A 17,052-nucleotide genomic window follows, 5' to 3' on the forward strand; every position below is an offset into this window, starting at 1 on the left:
CATGGTGGGTTTTTTCGGCTAAAAACACCTTACTATACATGGGTCGTTTTTTTTCGGCAAAAAAAAGCCTTACTATACATGGTCGTTTTTTTTCGGCTAAAAACGCCTTACTATACATGGTCGTTTTTTTCGGCTAAAAACGCCTTACTATACATGGTCGTTTTTTTGGCAAAAAACGCCTTCCTACACATGGTCGTTTTTTTCGGCTAAAAAATGCCTTACTCTACATGGTCGGGTTTTTTTCGGCAAAAAACGCCTTACTATACATGGTCGTTTTTATCGGCTAAAAACGCCTTACTATACATGGTCGTTTTTTCGGCAAAAAACGCCTTACTATTCATGGTCGTTTTTTTTCGGCAAAAAACGCCTTACTATACATGGTCGTTTTTTTCGGCTAAAAACGCCTTACTATACATGGTCGTTTTTTTCGGCTAAAAAAGCCTTACTATACCTGGTCGTTTTTTTCGGCTAAAAACGCCTTGCTATACATGGTCGTTTTTTTCGGCTAAAAACGCCTTACTATACATGGTCGTTTTTTGGGGGCTAAAAACGCCTTACTATACATTGTGTTTTTTTTCGGCTAAAAACGCCTTACTATACATGGTCTTTTTCGGAAAAAACGCCTTGCTATACATGGTCGTTTTTTTCGGCTAAAAAAACGCCTTAGTATACATGGTCATTTTTTTCGGCTAAAAACACCTTACTATACATGGTCTTTTTTCCGGCTAAAAAACCCTTACTATACATGGTGGTTTTTTTCGGCAAAAAATGCCTTACTATACATGGTGGTTTTTTTCGGCTAAAAAAATCCTTACTGTACATGGTCGTTTTTTTCGGCTAAAAACGCCTTACTATACATTTATATACAATTTTTTTCTGATATTGTACCCTTGCCAATGACGTGACACTCGCCCCCAAAAGAAATCACAAAGTAATAAATGCACATCTTTATTTTAATCATAATACAGATGGTTTTAGTAATACATATTTAAAACATCTTAAAAGGCCAAACTATGGCAATACATCAGCCCAGAGATGAGAAACATGCAAGACATGAAACATGTTGTTTCAAACTGTACCGGAGGCTACTTGACTTATATTAGAGAGGTGATACTCAGCATAAGCAATACTCTGAATCCAATATATAATGTGTGTTTGCATATCATACAGTCGAGGTTAGTTCTGCAACAGACAAAAACAGTGAGCATGTATGCTCAAACACGCGCTTCCACATCCCATCAGTGCTCAATGTCCACTTTTCAACCTTGCCAGACGGACTTCCTCCATTAGCTCTTTGAGGTACTCGATCTCTCTCGCCATAGATTCCGCCTTCTCTTTCAGCTCTACGTTCTTCCTCTCTAGCAGTGAGTGCTCGGTCAACAGAAGATCCTGCTCTACCCTCTTTTTCTGCCGGTAGCGAGTGGCCGCTGTCTTATTCTGCTCCATCTTCTTTAATTTCTTGTTCTTGGGTGCCTTCAAAGTTTCTCTTTCATCTGAACCTGGGAATGGCTTAACTTTAACTGTGGGCAAGTGGGGCTTATATTTTTGTTTAGGGTCTGGGTATGGTCGGGTTCTGGAGGACCTTGTTTGGGGTGAGGCCGGGGGAGAGGAATGATTCACGTTGGACCGCGTGGAACCAGTGGAGTGCGCACTCACGTCATTTTTAGGCGCCAGCACAAGGACAATTCGAGTTGGTGAAAGGGAGAGCACAACCCTTTGGACCGGGGGTATCAAAGCGGCTACCACCTCATCCATGGGAACATCGACCTCACTACCTAGGTCCAGGGTGTATGCAGGGGAGGAGGAAGAGTCATCATACGGGGAGGGGGGACTTGGGGAGTCAGCAGATGTTGATTCCGATTTGATTTCTAACTCCTCTTGGGGTTCTGGGGTGGATGAGTCAGGGGAGGGAACATCGCATGCATCAACGTGGGATGCTGTTTCCGCTGAGGAGATAACTGGATCAGAACCAACAGAGGGCGAGTGAGAAATACCTGGTGAAGGAGGAGCAAGACTTGACAGAATGGGGATTGGGAATGAGTCAAGCTCAATGGGGCAATCAAGGGATGCCAGGAGGTCGTCTGGATCACTGGGAGACTCTTCATTAGGACTGGATGTGCCTATCAGAGAGTCCAGGTCGAAGTCACTCAGATCCACCCTTTCGGCCATCCAATCCAGGTCACCAAACACATCTTCTGCGGGTAAAATGGGCACCATTAAAAATATTATTTACTGTCAGTTAAATTAAGAATCAACAAAAATGTTCTTACCTTTGCTGTCAGCTGAGACCACCACCTCAGTATCTCCCAACTGCCCAGAATGGGCCAACCAGGGGAATGGAACCGGATCGGATGATTTTTCAGTTTTCCCTTGGAGGACAGCTGGCGGTGAACGAGGGGGTGTATAGAAGGGATGGGGAGAGGAAGAAGACAGAAATGAGGAGCTGAATGGTGACACTGGTGATGTGACTCCATCCATTGAGGTTTGTCCTCCTTTGCGATGGTCCTCTTGGTCAGGGTGAAATGCAGCTGAGCCCATGGCGTCAGCCATGGGAGAGGAAGGCCCCCACAGATGGGCCTCCATGTCTTCCAGGCCAAACAGTGAGCTTGTCATCATCATGGTCATAGTGGCTGTTGTTGGTCACAAAAGGAGTACGTGACAACAATCTGAGGGTGCCAAACTCTTTGTTGCTGTCGTGTGCAGCAGTGCTGAGGGTTTCCACGTGGGACCTGGAACACAGAGGATTACATTTGGTTACAATTACTGTTACCTTTACAGACATGTTTTTGTCACAAGATGTGCATGTCAAAGCCATAATCCCAGCCATGAGTGCCAAGGTGATTTTTGCAGTAGTCCGTGAAAAGATACGGGACCCTGCTTAAGTGAGTAAAGTGTGTGTGTGTGTTGGGGGGGGGGGGGGGGGGTGACTGACAAACGTGTGCTTTATTATTACAACATTTTATATATATACAAGTATATATATATATATATATATATATACACACACATAGACACAGAGATAAAACTGATTTCATAGAATTTAAAAAAAGATTTGCAGTTTGTGCTTCTCGGTTATCATTTGTTATGACAACACCGCCCCCATCACGGCATGGAAAAAGCTGCAAGTCACGTGTTTTCATTCCGGTGACTGTGACGTCATGCATCCCTAAAATGGTCACCGAGTTACCCTCCCCCAGCCACACAAAGCCGCCATTTTAACACGAGGTAATGATCTTGTTCGACAGCCACGTTGGAACATCAAAGTAGTAAAAACACAAAACACAACAATAAAGTCCAAAATAACTTGAGATGATGACCAGAGAGAATTTAGGTTGTGTTGAAGTTAAAAATAATAAAAAACATTGCGTCTCAATGTCTGGAGTTACATCAGCCATGATTAATCTTTCGTTATAACGTTTGTTTAGAATGCGAGTAATAACATTTCAAAAGGAGGTGTACTTGAAATGGACTAGAATATGTTCTACCACGACGCTGGCGATCACGGCGCCAACGCTAGGCCCGACACACGTTTACGAGGAAGTACCGGCTTTTAAATGAATACTTACGACATTTTCGCTGAATTAGAAGTAATTCAGTGCACTGGTTGGATGCACTGGTTTGTTGGCTGCTGCTGTGTCGCTGCACACTTTTACGCTGCCATTTCGGCAAAAATTGACCGATGTCCGCGAATGCTGTTTCTGGGTGGTGAGTGGTAAGCAAAATGGCGGAGAGGGCACAGCTGCAATCTTAAGCACTTTTCCGCCTTTCAGTATCCTTCCGCATTATGCGTGTTAGCGATCACTCCGCCAAAAACTATATTTCGGTTTTTCCGGTTACTAACGTAATGTAAATAAAAAGATAACCACCACTTTTTTCTCTCATGAATATTTATTCAAAACTTATTGATGAGCGATAAAGGAATACCTCAACATGCAATAGCCATTGCAGTTAAAAATACAGTACATCTGTATTTCACAACAACTACAGCTGTAACAAAGCGCTTTACAGAACAGTTAACATAAAATAACAAGATAATTGAACACATAAGATATGGACAGTCATGCTATCGTAACCACTATTTCTACATACGTCTTGTTGTATGAAGTAAAAGACAAATACGGATTTTAATATTAATATAGTGTGTGTGGGTGTGGGTGTTTTAAATATAATTGGATTAATTTGGTCTATAATATTGAAATAATTTCAATTGACAACAATCTAGAACGGATGAAACATTTCCACAGTTTACGAGCACACACACAAAAAAATAAAATCAAACGAGGGAAATTCTACAAAGGTCAGCATTCAAAACATGATCGTAGTGTATTTGTTTGGTTGTTGTTCATATGCCTCATCAATTTCCACACAAAATTCAGATAGTCAAGCTCCTTCTGAAGATTTCGAGCTAGCAGTTGAATTCTTCCCGAGAGTCTGCTCTTAGTGGACTTCTTTAGCCTTTTCTGACCATGCTTTTCCTTAAAATACTGATCCACTTCTGGAGCAAAGGCATGGAGCAGCCTGTCAGAAGACATTCCACGTGTGTACAAAGCATTTCTATCATTCTTGATGTTATTTAGTAAAGACTGCATTTTATCAGCAATTGTCAAAGCGTCAGGTGGAGCCCCAGCCTGCTGTAACCTCACAAGATCGTGCCTTTGAACCTCCGTTAGCTCACAGAGGACAAAATCCAGACACTGTTCTATATCAGCAACATTGAACATGTAATCATAGACAAGTTTCTTCATCATGCTCCCGTCTCCAATCTTCTTGTTGGGCTTAGAAGCATGAACACCCATTCCTCCTGCGACTCCCACCATACCAACACCGACAGCAGTAACAACCAGCGATGCACCCATGGTTGCGGGTGCCAAGGCTATACCAACCATTGCGGCCACTCCTCCCACTGCACCAGTGGTGCCTCCAGCAATGCCCATACTTTTGGCCGTCTTGGTCTCTTTGTCCAGAAGCTCAGAGATAGAATTAAAGTCTAAAATATAGCCTTGCAGATGTTGACTACGCTGTGTCATGAGAATGTGGAAAAGACAAAGAGCCTGCTTTGTATTCAAAGCTCTTTGATTGAAGACCCTGTAAAGTGGGGAAAAAATAGGCTGGAAACATGTCCTCTCACATAATACGGTCTCACAGATGTGCTCAAACATCTGACGTCACATATAGTTAAGTCTGTAGTCTGCCACAATTTTAATAATGTATGCTGCTTTGTTTAAAAAATATTTGACTTTCCCTGACATCTTTGTTATGCGGACCCACATATCGACTCAACAGCAACTAAAGTGCTGACGTTTTGGATGCCCAAGTCATCAGTCTACGGCATCCAGACATCTTGTTAGCCCGCAATCTAGCCACAAGATAGAGTAATGAACAAGCAATTTTCCTAAAAATGTCTCTGTTGTGCGGACCCATACGAGGGACACGAAGCAAACTGGACTGCTAGCAGTCCGCAAGCCAACAAGCAAGCTAGCCTGCTGGCCAGCCGATAGCTCCGACTAACCTAACCTAACCCTAACCCGTGGACCACATTTGGCCCACTCCGTTCTTTAATCCAGCCCAGTGAGCATTTACGTTTTTAAGAGTCTTCTAATATTTATGTATTTATTACAAAACTGAGTGAAATAGAAATGTATTTATGTTTTATTCATCTTTGGGTATACTTAAGCTATTGGTAAAAGTAAACTACAGTACTTCCTTTTATGCATATAATTGTTATCATACGAAGATAATAAGACTGAATAATTATTTCATCTTTTTTAATTTAAAAAATATTCTTCATATTACCTCATCTAAAAATGACCACAACGATCTGTTTTGAAAATCAAATGTGGCGTTGCAGCACAAAGGTTTTTTCACCGCTGTGAAGTAAGTATTGTTTTCGTGGGCTGATCAGGTAAATTCCCGTGGTTACCTTATTTCCTCCTCTTCACTGAGTTCATGCAACGATGGAGTCATGTGCGACGTTTCTGTCAAAAATATAGCACATTCTGAGATTAAATCTAGTGTGCGGATATGTTTTAGCTCAAATGTCACAAGGAAGTTTGGGCTTTACTCTATGTATCTACAGTATAGGAATTAGAGTAAATAGACATACTTGAAACTGTTCGCATCCATTCAACCAGCTCCTGGATATCCTGTGAAAGATAAAAGCACAGACAGAAATGTACATCTGATGTTTTTAGAGTGTGTCATTGACTGTAGATGATTTCACAGTTTTCTTATTTTAAAAGAATTGGTCGCCAACTCATCTACAAAGAAAACAAATTATCACCGTTATTCATGCCTTATCAAAATAGGTGACAGAATTTTTGTGTGTGTAGTGACAGGAGCACTAACGTAAATTCAACAGATACTCTTCGCTATCTTAGATAGCTTGACATCACATTTGCTGTGTTTACACATCCAAGAATATGGATTTTAAAGTTGACGTTAAATAGCAAGCGTATGTTGTTATATCACCGTAGGGCCATTGAGAGGTGACTTTTGATGGAAACGTACCTGTTTTTGTGCATTGGAATATCGAGAAGAATTGGACTTGAAGTCTCTTTGGCTATGCATTCCAATTTGAGGTCTTGATGTCTCTTGTGCCTGAAACTGTTTCATAGATCATAGAATCAGAGGTAAATATTTGTGTGTGTGTGTGTGGTCCCGCACTGTCTTTCTTACTGTGACATCATTTCCTGGTAGAATTTCCAGATATTGAGCCTCCTCTATTTCCATATACAGCGGCTCATCTGCACATGGGAGGGATATGATCTGTTGAAGACCAAAGAAAATGATGTGTACTATATCACAATCATGTCTTACAATTATTATTATACTACTAACAATCATGTTTTAAATTATACTAATGGTTAAAGAGGTAATTTAGTGGAATAATTTGTATTTAAAGTACATAGCAATACCTTGGGAGTCCACAAAATAATATGCAATATATAATTGTTCGTCTTTTTTAAAAAAATTTTTTTTACTTTGACAGGGAATTTCAAGTCTCGTCTTCTGAGGATGAGAGGATCACATTAGACCCATCCTGCATAACTATAAGAAACAACTCATTATCTGTCCTGAATGTAGAAACCTGTTGAGCGGTTTCAGCTCGCTGAAATTCAACAATACAGATTTCTGACTAAAGAGCATATCTGGAGGTGTAAACTGAACAATAGTTGTGACGCAGGTGGGAGACGGTTTTCACTCACATTATCTAGTCTGGGTAGGGAGGCTTGGCGGCGCTCAGATTTCTCCTGAACCGAAATTTGCCTGTTGTTGGGTAGAGGCGGTCGAGGTGGAGGAGGACGAGGCGCTTCTCTTTCATACACGGCTGCAAGCTAGAAGAAATAGCAAAGCTTTTTAAGTTCATGTGTTGATGAAAAATTACGGCAAAAATGTATTCTATACCTTTGTAGGTGCCTCGGTAATTGAAGCTCGGTTACATTCATTGACTACCATTTTGGGATGAATGGCATCCACATAAATGCCCATTGGTGGCTCTGGAAGTGGAGGACGAACAGGACGAAACCTCCTACAGTCAGCGTAGTTGTTCTTTGGGTAAAACAAACAAAAGGAAAAACAAACAAAACAAAAGGAAGTAGACAATAATACATATTGCACAATAACATCAAGAGCTTAAAAATTAATTTTTCTTTTTATTCAGTGCTGGTTCTGGGAGAAGGCACAGGCCACAATTTCAACTCAGACAGGACATCCTGGCTACAAAGCGACCCATTCTTTGAATTAACTGAAGCTACTCACAAATCAACGAATACTTTCATAAAAGCATCCAGCACCACTACTGTAGATTATTGTATTTATTTTATTTTATGTATAGTATAAGTTCATTACCACTGATACTGCAGCATGTGGAATGATGGAGGACCTCATCATTCTTGGTGAGAGCTTGAACGGGGCGTGTTACAGCATGCAGTCTCTATCTTGGGCTGCAAAGGTTAGCAAATGACAAAACAACATTAAAGCGGAATAATCATTGTTACTTTCCATTGCTATCCATTTATATGTGTCACTATTACCATTTCAGCTCATTTTTATTTGATTTTATTTGTCATGTGGCAGACAAGTGGGACACATTGATTTGTTGTGTTTTATTTTGCAACAGTATGAAAGTGTATTAATGTGTTTGTTAGAGTTTTACACTTTCTTAACTTTCCTCTCCTGTGAATAAATTGCAAGAACCATCGACAGGTGTCATCATTGAAGGAGTTGTCTGTCTAGACGCAGCGGGCGGGGATGGGCAAAGGCAGAACAACTGCACTACACTGTAAAGTGGCATGTTATACAATCTAAGATCTTATTTTCCAAGCACATTTGTATGTAGGTCGTAAGAACATTCTCATTTGTCACCAACTGTTGCATGACGGAAGCATTTTGATGGGAGGTCAACAGCATTCCGCAACAAGGAATTTCATTTTTGCAGCGCTACAGATATGTAGTCTTCAAATGTCACACCCACGTGCTGTACTTCTCCTTTTGTCACTGCTATCACACATCTTTTTTTTCATTTAGTTGATATTTATACACAGCAAAGAATTCTAAAGGGGTACAGGTTTGTTCCTTCTGACCAACTTTTGGAATTTGTGTAAAACTAACACTTGATTGTATTTTTGAGGATCTTGTCATTTTGCCGATTTAAGGTAATACATATGTACACGTGTTCTGAAATTGCTGTATAAATAAAGTTGAGTTGAGTGTATACATATTAAATACGGTTGACATCTGAGATTGTGCTTTTCTAAAGCGTTCTTGTACAATAATTAGTCCCCCCCCCCCCCCAGCATTTTTTCTTTATTTCTGTTTAGGTGTAATCAGGCTTTCATTCACAAAAAAGACATTACATTTTAAATAGATGGATTCTTAATTAATCTATGTCCCCTAAATCATGCATTTTGCTATGCTCTAAAATTGCAAGTTTATGCTTACCGCCACTTCTTTAGTCCATGATGCTGTCACATGGTGTCCTTGTTTAAGGATTCAGTATCAGTGGCAATCGAATTTATCTCTGTGTTTGCCTTTCCAACACTGACTGAAGTCATGAAGTCTGCATAATTGGTATCTCAGCGTCACAGGTGGGTGGAGACAAGCCAAAATTGTCTTTTACTCACACACACACACGCACACAATGTATACATCTACGACTGACCCGTGCCTATTTATTGTGACATTTTTGTTTGGTGGTGTGACATGTGCTCCCTTATTGACACTTCTGCCTCAACAAGTGCGTCTAGGTACGAACAAGTGCCGTGAATACCGTTAATGTGTATCATGGGCAGTGTCGTATTTTTAGGATTAAGTCCAGTCTTGATTGCACAAACAACAAAGCAAACGGCATCCTAGGCCCATGAACACATACCATATTTTTGTACTGTATGTCTCCAAGATGTTAAACATCGTGGCGTCGGCTGTGTTTACCGAAAGCAGTTTCATGCGTGCTTTATCACTCTGAAATCTCGTGACCAGTCGGCGTAGTTTTTAATACAGAATGATTGACATCTACGTCGACCAATAGAAACGAGGATCATAATTCGTTTCCTCCAATGCGTGCCTCGTGTCGAAGATAACCGAGTGAATGCGGACAATGCCGAGAGGCTTTAAACACAAGCGTCAGTTGGGTAATTTAAAAAAAGGAAGAAACGACAACTAGTTTCCGCAAAACACGAAAAATACACGTTTTTCTACCTGGATAAAAATGACAAGCCTGGGGATTTTCTACTTAGTCGGGGCGTTGCTTGTGACACAGAGCATCGCAATTATAAGGTATTTGAATACAATTGAATTTAGAAGGCGTTTTGCACTGCGGATGTTGTTATTTAATGCACTTTAACAATTAGAGAGTTAAGGTTTCTGTATTCGTCACCATCATGCATTTCAAATGAAAGGGATTTACTGATCTTCTCGTTACGTTTCACCAAATGAACCCGGAAGACAAAAAGGAATTATACAATTGTTGTTTTCAGGGTACCCCTTCATAAGACCAGAAGCCTTCGCCGCATCATTAACGATAATGGGATGTCCGTGGATCAAATTCGGGCTTTGGCCAAGTCGAGCGGATCTCCGGATAGCGTTCCCCCGCCTGATGTACCCGTGGAGAAGCTGACTAACTTCATGGATGTGAGTGCCACTTGCCTCCTCCACAAAATATTCTGTCACGTACAACGTGGGTTTTCAACAACTTGCAAATTTGCGAGTGGAAAATGTTGCCACACCTGCTTCACTTGAAGCCTGGCAGCCAGATGGTATAGTGTGATACTGCCCCACCCTCTTTGTATCTAGAAACAAAACGTCCCAAAAACTACATTATATAATTTAACTATTGGGAGAATGTGAGGACGGTACCACTTGATTAATGTTCAAAACAAATGTGAAAAAATGTTGGCTAGATGGGGAGGAGAATGAAGTAGAAAATTTAAAAATTCATTACAAGGACCTTCATTGCATCACTGTCACACGTGCCAACATTTCAAACATCTGTTCTGAAAGTTGAATGTACTCAAGATTAACATTGTTCTGTTGTCACGTTGTTTCTTGAGGCCCAATACTTTGGGGTGATCAGTATCGGCTCCCCACCTCAGGACTTCACTGTGTTGTTCGACACCGGATCCTCCAACCTCTGGGTGCCCTCCATTCACTGCTCATTCTTTGATGTCGCCTGCTGTGAGTGCCCTGATCCACTTAGGCTGGCTTTACACTGCCGGCCCAAGCACCCAATTTCGATTTTATGCCGTCGATCAGATGTGTCTTTCCATAACCATCGTATCACGGTTTACATTCACTGAAACTACTAACACTTTGACCCACTGCCTCTCACCAGGGCTTCATCATCGCTACAACTCAAAGAAGTCAAGTACATACGTTCAGAACGGTACTGCCTTTTCCATCAGATATGGCCGAGGCAGCTTGTCCGGGTTTATCAGTGGAGACACAGTCACTGTGAGTTCTAAACCCTCATGAAACTCAGTTGTTTGACTACATTCCGCAGTTGTATTGGTCACGCTATTTCCATTACGTCAGACAAAGGTCTTCTCTTTCCGTGTTCCCCGCTGCTGTACAGATAGCAGGTCTGTCAGTGCCCGGACAGCAGTTTGGTGAAGCGGTGAAGCAGCCTGGCATCACATTTGCCGTGGCCCGCTTTGATGGGGTCCTGGGGATGGCCTATCCCTCCATTTCAGTTGCCAACGTTACCCCGGTGTTTGATTCCGCCATCGCGGCCAAGCTGCTGCCACAAAACGTCTTCTCTTTTTACATAAGCAGGTAGAAGCGGCTCCGATCAAGATAAATGACACTTGTCGAGTTATGGGGGCATAACGCCGGTGTTTGCGTCTCAGAGACCCTGCAGCGGCACTGGGAGGAGAGCTGATGCTGGGCGGGTCCGATCCACAGTACTACACTGGGGACTTGCACTATGTCAACGTCACACGCAAGGCCTACTGGCAGATTAAGATGAATGGGTGAGAACAAACCTCCTGTGGCTTCATTATTACACGGGACCGTTTTGTATTGGTCTCCAAAGCATGCCACTTTGTGTTTTGCCTTTTGTCTGTTTGCCTCAGAGTTGATGTGGGCACCCAGCTGACTCTTTGCAAAACAGGCTGCCAGGCTATTGTTGACACGGGGACCTCCCTGATGGTTGGTCCCGTGGAGGAAATCCGAGCGCTGCAGAAAGCCATCGGAGCGCTGCCCCTGCTGATGGGAGAGGTGCAATTCTTCGGAGTCGCATTTCATCGTCAATTTTATTCTTCTGACACAGAATGTCCCGTTCTTTCTTCTTCCTTAGTACTTAATTGACTGTAAGAAGATCGACACCCTCCCGCTCATCTCCTTCAGCATTGGTGGGAAGATGTTTAACCTGACTGGAGAAGATTATGTCATGAAGGTATGATTTGGTTCCAGATACTGCTTGATTTTTGTTCTGTGACCCTTCCAACACTGTTATCTGACACAGGAGTCGCAGATGGGGACTTCCATTTGCCTCTCGGGCTTCATGGCCATGGACATTCCGCCCCCTGCTGGGCCACTTTGGATCCTGGGAGATGTTTTCATCAGGAAGTACTATACCGTGTTTGACAGGAGTGCCGATCGCGTGGGCTTTGCACCAGCCAAATAGTCCCGCTCAAGAATTTTTCACCTATTTTCCTGCTATTGATTGCACTTGACTTTCATAGTTCACAATGTTTTGTTCCTGTTGCAGCTGTTCAGATTTGTGGCCGTCTATTGCACACTCAAATCAATGAATGTAAATCTTCGATTTTATCAAAGCACAGGCGCTTAGAGTTGCAAAATTAAGTTGATATGGTTAACGGAGAAGTAAGTTGCCTCAGTGATTTTTGTATCAGTTCAAACTGCCTCTGCATTTCCTTCAAAGAAAGACCGTAAGACAACTAATAAAACATTACAAATCCATTTGTCGTATTTATTTCTATGTCCGAAGTAATGCACGGCTCAGACACAGTGCTGTACTAAAAATAAAATAAAGCTGGGGATAAAGCACAGCATGCAAGATGCAGCACATGGCTAGAGGTCGAACCCCGGAAGGAAGAGGTAGAAACCTACTTTGGGTTTTGATTTCAATGAACATGACATGGCACAGTGACTCACCCTGACATTTTTTTTTCTTCAGAATAGACTCGGTTTACAAAGGAAGACTTAACATGCACAGAAAGACCCTATGAAGATTGTCAGTAACTCCAACACAAAGCACTTAATGACACGAGTACTTGAGTCATTGCCAATAATTCTTTTGGTTACGAATGCACAATACAAAAATATGTATCTACTTCTCCATCATTTAATACATTTTCAACCGAATATAGTGCAATTGAATGCCTCCATAAAAAGTGCTCTACACGTCATCGGTCCTGCCTAAGGCGACATGTGACAGCAAAGATCAGCGTCATGCAATTGGGACAAGTTTTGGAGCCAAATCCTTGAACCACGGCACTTAGTTGTCCGGCTATTGCTGTTCCTCAGACCCCGGGTCCTGTGATAAGACTTGCACTCTTCAAGTTAATTGGGGTTTAACTTTGAACTTGTGTATCACAGAAGAGCAAGTGAGGTGTGTCTAAACACGTTTTGCAGAAAAGCTGAAGAGAGCTCTCAAAAAAAAAAAAAAAAGACATGCAGTACAACAAAATGAAAAGCCAGCATGTGTGTGGCTTCTGAATCACACCATGTGTCAGATTTGATTAGCAAAGAAAAAAAAAAAAAGCTGACACCAACACTTCTTTAAAAGTCTTGGGAGTAATTGTGAGTGTCCTAACATGTAGGACCTCAGTCCCAAAGTTTGACATTCTCCTAGCTGGCTTGTAAAAAGATATGCACCGAATCAGATGCTGGGGTAGTGGAGAAGAAAGGTCTTCTTCATAAGAGTGAAACAAAGAGTAGCCCAGTACACGCAGACAGTCACATGGGAATAGTTTCTGCTCGTGACCAAGCAGTGGAGTGGCATAAAACGACATGCTTTTGTTGTTTTATTGTGATTTTTATGGCAACGCTGAAAATCTGTGTTTTTGAGGTCTTATCGCTTTCAGATGCACACCTTCATCTGACATACTCGCTGGTTGTCAACACGTGACAAGTTTCCACATGAATTCGGCATCATGTTATGCATTCGTCTTCAAACAGGACACCATAATAATAATAATAATCATAATAAGTCTTTTTGCCAAACTTTTAGTCCACGTTTAAATCAAAACTATCTTTTGGCAAATCAATTTATGAGTATTTTATTAGCTTTTGTGTTGACATACAGACAACCAACATTACATTCTATGTTTTGACAACGTGTCACATATCGGTAATCTCCATAACGATGTCTATCATAAAATGCATGAGACTTGTCTGGTGAACTAAAACTGTCCAATCAGTTTAAAAGCGCTACAAGATCTGATGCAGAGTAATATCTTGTATATTACAATGAAAGGTTTACCTTGGAGACGATGCATGAAACATACACCAACTTCACTTAGACAATGGCGGCAGAACGCCACACCGTCGCGGTTGGCCTTGACATGGGCACCTGTGAGTAAAAGTATATTTGGATGAACGCAAGAGAGTCGGTCGAACCCATCTTGAGACAAAATCAATTTCATTGGGCAATTTTCTCAGACGTCAGTATCAGGTGTTGTATTTCTCCTGAAAAATTAGGCCTGGGGGGGGGGGGGGGGCAACAATGCCTGACGCAAATTACTGCCTGGGTGGGTGCCGCATATGTCCGGATGTTTTAGGAGAGATGCGGAAGCTGCGTCTCTCCAGTCACCAGAAGTGATTCGGGTTCCGAAAGCGCGCAGTAGAGCGTGTAGCCCAGCTCATCCACTTCCTGCTCAGTCAATTCACAGAATAAGTTCACTCTTGGGCTGAGGGCGCAGGGCAGTCGCCCCGCCTCCAGGTAACCCACAAGAGCCTTTACCAGCTGTAGGAAGTTGTCGGCCAGTGCGTCGTGGGTCCAGTTGGCTTGCTTTTCGCTTAGCAGCAAGATGGCGTTGGTGAGCTGGCTGGCATTCAGCCGGTTGAGAGCGGGATTGAGCTTGCACACGGCCTTGGCCACTTTGAGGCAGGCGCATCGGTAGCCTCCATCTTCTTGATCCAAGGCCCGGAGCCGCGCTGTTTCTGCCCCTCTGAAACTCTGCCGCCACAGGTTTTCGTGGCGCTCTGCGGCAAGCCGATGCGGTTTGGCTATAAGAGAAGTCCCGTCCTCCATTACCAGTAATGGCAAAAAGTCCACAGAAAGCTTTCGGTCCGTCTCGTACTGCACCTCCAAGGTCAGTGTTTCGGACGGGACCACAGGACGAATCACGTAGTCCAGGACGCTGCCGATAGCGGGCCAGTTGATCGTACCCACCAGCTTGTCAAACACCTCAAGGACTGATTTTGGGGAGAGGTAACCTCCCACCATGCAGCGGTCCCAGTAGCTGCTGTTCCGTGGGAAATATTCTAAATTCTCCCTGCGCACCAACCAGAAACCTGGAACGTTCATGATCGTGTCCTCTCCTGGTATAGATGACCACAGGTTTTTCTCCAGAATTAGAGGCACCATCAGCTGCGCGTGGTCTGCCGTCACCACCTTGGTGATGGATGAGTTGCGTTTGAATCACAGTCCAGCTCGGACTCATTACAGTGAAACTCCTCTACAACGAAACCTACATGGGCGAAAATACCCCCTAGTGCAGGGGTGTCCAAAGTCGGTCCTCAAGGGCCGCTGTCCTGCCTGTTTTCCAGCTCTCCAAGGACCAACGCACCTGAATCAAATGATCAGGATCGTTCTAATGCTGCTTCAGAGCTGGCTGATGAGCTGATCATCTGAATCAGGTGTGCTGCATCCGGGAGAACTGGAAAACAGGCAGGAAAGTGGCCCTCCAAGGCCCGGAGCTGGACATGCCTGCCCTAGTGTGAAAAAATGTTCGTGCATGAAAGCCATTCCCACTTTTCTGCTCCCCCTACCACGAAAAGTCCCCCTGTTCCGTTATACGAAATCTTCTTCTCTGCTCTTGCCTCGCAACGAGATTCACTACAACGAAAACAAGCCTTCCACAAAAGTCAAATCCAACCTCAGCATGTCACAGCCACCTCTGCGGCTTCGTTCGGAAACGGTGTGTGTGTGTGTGTTTGTGTGTGTGTTTACATCTGAGATAACATTTGCTACAGTGAAAAGCCCCCCGTTGTGAAAATTCTCTTGCTGCAAACATGATATCATTGTAGAGGAGTTTCACTGTAGAAAAAAAAAGAGATGTGCTACGTCTCACCTGCAAGTCATCGTAAAGGCTGCCGCTCAGGTACATCTCTCGGAGCGGCATGTCGGGAAGTTTGGCGTGGAGGAACACTCGGAGCTCGGCGCAGATGTCCAACGCCGCCTTCCGGGCCACAGCCTGCTCCTCAGCGGGAATGTCCACGTCGTGCTGGTAGAAATCCCACAGACGCTCTTGCAGGGAGAGGCGCATCCGAGCGCGGAGCAGGTCGGACTGAGTCGGGCCGCTCCCTTTCACAGCGGCTCGACCCACAGCCCTCCGCAGATAGTCTGGGGAGCAATGGAGACTGTTCTACAAATCGCACGGATCGCTGTATGCTTCAATGCAACATATCTGAAATAAAACGATCTCATCAGACAAATTCTAATCTAACTCTTCTATGTGGCTGACTGTAGCATAAGCACCCACTGTGAATAAATGGCACGAATCCTCCAAATTGGATGTCTGTTACCATACAGAAATAGAAGCAACAAAAGGGTTGAATCGATTGGAGCCATTGATTTCATGCAAAGTCAACACATTTGTCGCACACACCTGGCTCAAAGGAATTTGAAGCGGTGGGCAGGGACTGCAGCGACCTGCTCATGGTGGCCTTCATGTCGTGGTTCAGAACCCGCGGTGACGAACCCACCCAGGCTGGCTCCTCCCAGCTTTGTTTTCCTTTCTGCTCCATCTTGGTGGGACTGGTTGGAGCGCTGATGGCACGGTCATACATCTGCGCGACAAAGACAACGCAGTGAGATTTTTTTTTACACTTTGGACCAATATGGCAGTGGGGGGAAAAAGTGCTATAAAGACATCTCGCATATACTCTTTTGACAGCAAGCGTTGCGATGCCCAGCATGGCTGCTCCGCCGACTCCCAAAACAAGCTTTGCGTTGGAAAGCATGAAGTCGATGGCTGCGCCGATGCCATTGTCATCTTTCTTCCCTTTACGGTCTCCACTCACTCCGGCCATCCTGCAGCTGAAATCAGGAATACACTTTTTTTTAAAAAACGAATTCATTTGATGTTGTACAAATAAGTACACACCAATGAACTTCTTGCAAAGGTACATTTCAGATTAAAAGGAATATTCCACAAAGATTTAACTGCATCTTAACGTGTTGAAAACGTTTAGATGAAACAAATGGATCTGCAGTGTCATTTTCTTTCCCAGCGGTATGACTCTGGTAACACCACAGAGACTGAATTGTCGAAAATACATTTCTCATCTGCATCTTCTTCCAGATCTTCAGCAAAATGTATTTAAACGGGTACTTTTAGTCACAGAGATTTCACCGGAGCTTCTACC

General features: G+C 43.3%; 4 protein-coding genes across 8 annotated transcripts; 1 reads left to right on the forward strand and 3 right to left on the reverse strand.

Annotated features, from left to right (window-relative positions):
- Nucleotides 1–935: 935 nt before the first annotated feature.
- Nucleotides 936–3,728, reverse strand: atf4b (activating transcription factor 4b). Of its 3 annotated transcripts, XM_086132573.1 has the most exons (4): nucleotides 3,567–3,728; nucleotides 2,271–2,729; nucleotides 1,995–2,195; nucleotides 936–1,886 (listed from the first exon to the last, which is right to left on the reverse strand). In XM_086132573.1, the coding sequence occupies exons 2-4, from the start codon at nucleotides 2,623–2,625 to the stop codon at nucleotides 1,246–1,248; spliced, it is 1,197 nt and encodes a 398-aa protein (XP_085988699.1). In that variant the 5' UTR covers nucleotides 2,626–2,729; nucleotides 3,567–3,728; the 3' UTR covers nucleotides 936–1,245. The 3 variants fall into 3 exon arrangements, with proteins under 3 accessions (XP_085988699.1, XP_085988698.1, XP_085988697.1); XM_086132572.1 differs by having other exon boundaries at nucleotides 936–2,192; XM_086132571.1 differs by having other exon boundaries at nucleotides 936–2,195.
- Nucleotides 3,729–3,869: 141 nt separating this feature from the next.
- Nucleotides 3,870–9,550, reverse strand: LOC147192550 (uncharacterized). Of its 2 annotated transcripts, XM_086132569.1 has the most exons (9): nucleotides 8,941–9,550; nucleotides 7,849–7,943; nucleotides 7,405–7,548; nucleotides 7,206–7,334; nucleotides 6,676–6,765; nucleotides 6,508–6,603; nucleotides 6,104–6,143; nucleotides 5,921–5,975; nucleotides 3,870–5,085 (listed from the first exon to the last, which is right to left on the reverse strand). In XM_086132569.1, exons 2-9 carry the CDS (start codon nucleotides 7,888–7,890, stop codon nucleotides 4,299–4,301), a joined length of 1,383 nt encoding a protein of 460 aa, XP_085988695.1. In that variant the 5' UTR covers nucleotides 7,891–7,943; nucleotides 8,941–9,550; the 3' UTR covers nucleotides 3,870–4,298. The 2 variants fall into 2 exon arrangements, with proteins under 2 accessions (XP_085988695.1, XP_085988696.1); XM_086132570.1 differs by lacking the exon at nucleotides 3,870–5,085 and having other exon boundaries at nucleotides 5,751–5,975.
- A 38-nt stretch (nucleotides 9,551–9,588) lies between these two features.
- Nucleotides 9,589–12,417, forward strand: napsa (napsin A aspartic peptidase). The gene is made up of 9 exons (XM_086132574.1): nucleotides 9,589–9,774; nucleotides 9,975–10,128; nucleotides 10,548–10,671; nucleotides 10,829–10,947; nucleotides 11,069–11,268; nucleotides 11,343–11,465; nucleotides 11,568–11,712; nucleotides 11,792–11,890; nucleotides 11,960–12,417. Exons 1-9 carry the CDS (start codon nucleotides 9,707–9,709, stop codon nucleotides 12,119–12,121), a joined length of 1,194 nt encoding a protein of 397 aa, XP_085988700.1. The 5' UTR covers nucleotides 9,589–9,706; the 3' UTR covers nucleotides 12,122–12,417.
- Nucleotides 12,418–13,723: 1,306 nt separating this feature from the next.
- mief1 (mitochondrial elongation factor 1) lies at nucleotides 13,724–16,716 on the reverse strand. 2 transcript variants are annotated; one of them, XM_086132566.1, is made up of 5 exons: nucleotides 16,570–16,716; nucleotides 16,293–16,473; nucleotides 16,167–16,202; nucleotides 15,756–16,027; nucleotides 13,724–15,076 (listed from the first exon to the last, which is right to left on the reverse strand). In XM_086132566.1, the coding sequence occupies exons 1-5, from the start codon at nucleotides 16,714–16,716 to the stop codon at nucleotides 14,237–14,239; spliced, it is 1,476 nt and encodes a 491-aa protein (XP_085988692.1). In that variant the 3' UTR covers nucleotides 13,724–14,236. The 2 variants fall into 2 exon arrangements, with proteins under 2 accessions (XP_085988692.1, XP_085988693.1); XM_086132567.1 differs by lacking the exon at nucleotides 16,167–16,202.
- Nucleotides 16,717–17,052: the final 336 nt, after the last annotated feature.

Source organism: Hippocampus guttulatus, chromosome 16 (genome assembly GCF_054856545.1).
Source record: "Hippocampus guttulatus isolate MCC_2025c chromosome 16, RoL_Hgut_1.0, whole genome shotgun sequence".
Classification (NCBI taxonomy): Eukaryota; Metazoa; Chordata; class Actinopteri; order Syngnathiformes; family Syngnathidae; genus Hippocampus; species Hippocampus guttulatus.

Coding starts and splice junctions, on each gene's coding strand:
- mief1 (XM_086132566.1), bottom strand. CDS start 16,716: ATGGCCGGAGTGAGTGGAGACCGTAAAGGGAAGAAAGATGACAATGGC. Junction 16,474..16,569: donor CAACGCTTGCTGTCAAAAGA/GTATATGCGAGA, acceptor TTTGTCGCGCAG/ATGTATGACCGTGCCATCAG. Junction 16,028..16,166: donor ATTCGTGCCATTTATTCACA/GTGGGTGCTTAT, acceptor ATTGCTCCCCAG/ACTATCTGCGGAGGGCTGTG.
- atf4b (XM_086132571.1), bottom strand. CDS start 2,625: ATGACCATGATGATGACAAGCTCACTGTTTGGCCTGGAAGACATGGAG. Junction 2,196..2,270: donor GGTCTCAGCTGACAGCAAAG/GTAAGAACATTT, acceptor TTTTACCCGCAG/AAGATGTGTTTGGTGACCTG.
- LOC147192550 (XM_086132569.1), bottom strand. CDS start 7,890: ATGATGAGGTCCTCCATCATTCCACATGCTGCAGTATCAGTG. Junction 6,766..7,205: donor CCCTACCCAGACTAGATAAT/GTGAGTGAAAAC, acceptor GGTCTTCAACAG/ATCATATCCCTCCCATGTGC. Junction 5,976..6,103: donor ATGGATGCGAACAGTTTCAA/GTATGTCTATTT, acceptor TATTTTTGACAG/AAACGTCGCACATGACTCCA.
- napsa (XM_086132574.1), top strand. CDS start 9,707: ATGACAAGCCTGGGGATTTTCTACTTAGTCGGGGCGTTGCTTGTGACA. Junction 10,672..10,828: donor ATTCTTTGATGTCGCCTGCT/GTGAGTGCCCTG, acceptor GCCTCTCACCAG/GGCTTCATCATCGCTACAAC. Junction 10,948..11,068: donor TCAGTGGAGACACAGTCACT/GTGAGTTCTAAA, acceptor GCTGCTGTACAG/ATAGCAGGTCTGTCAGTGCC.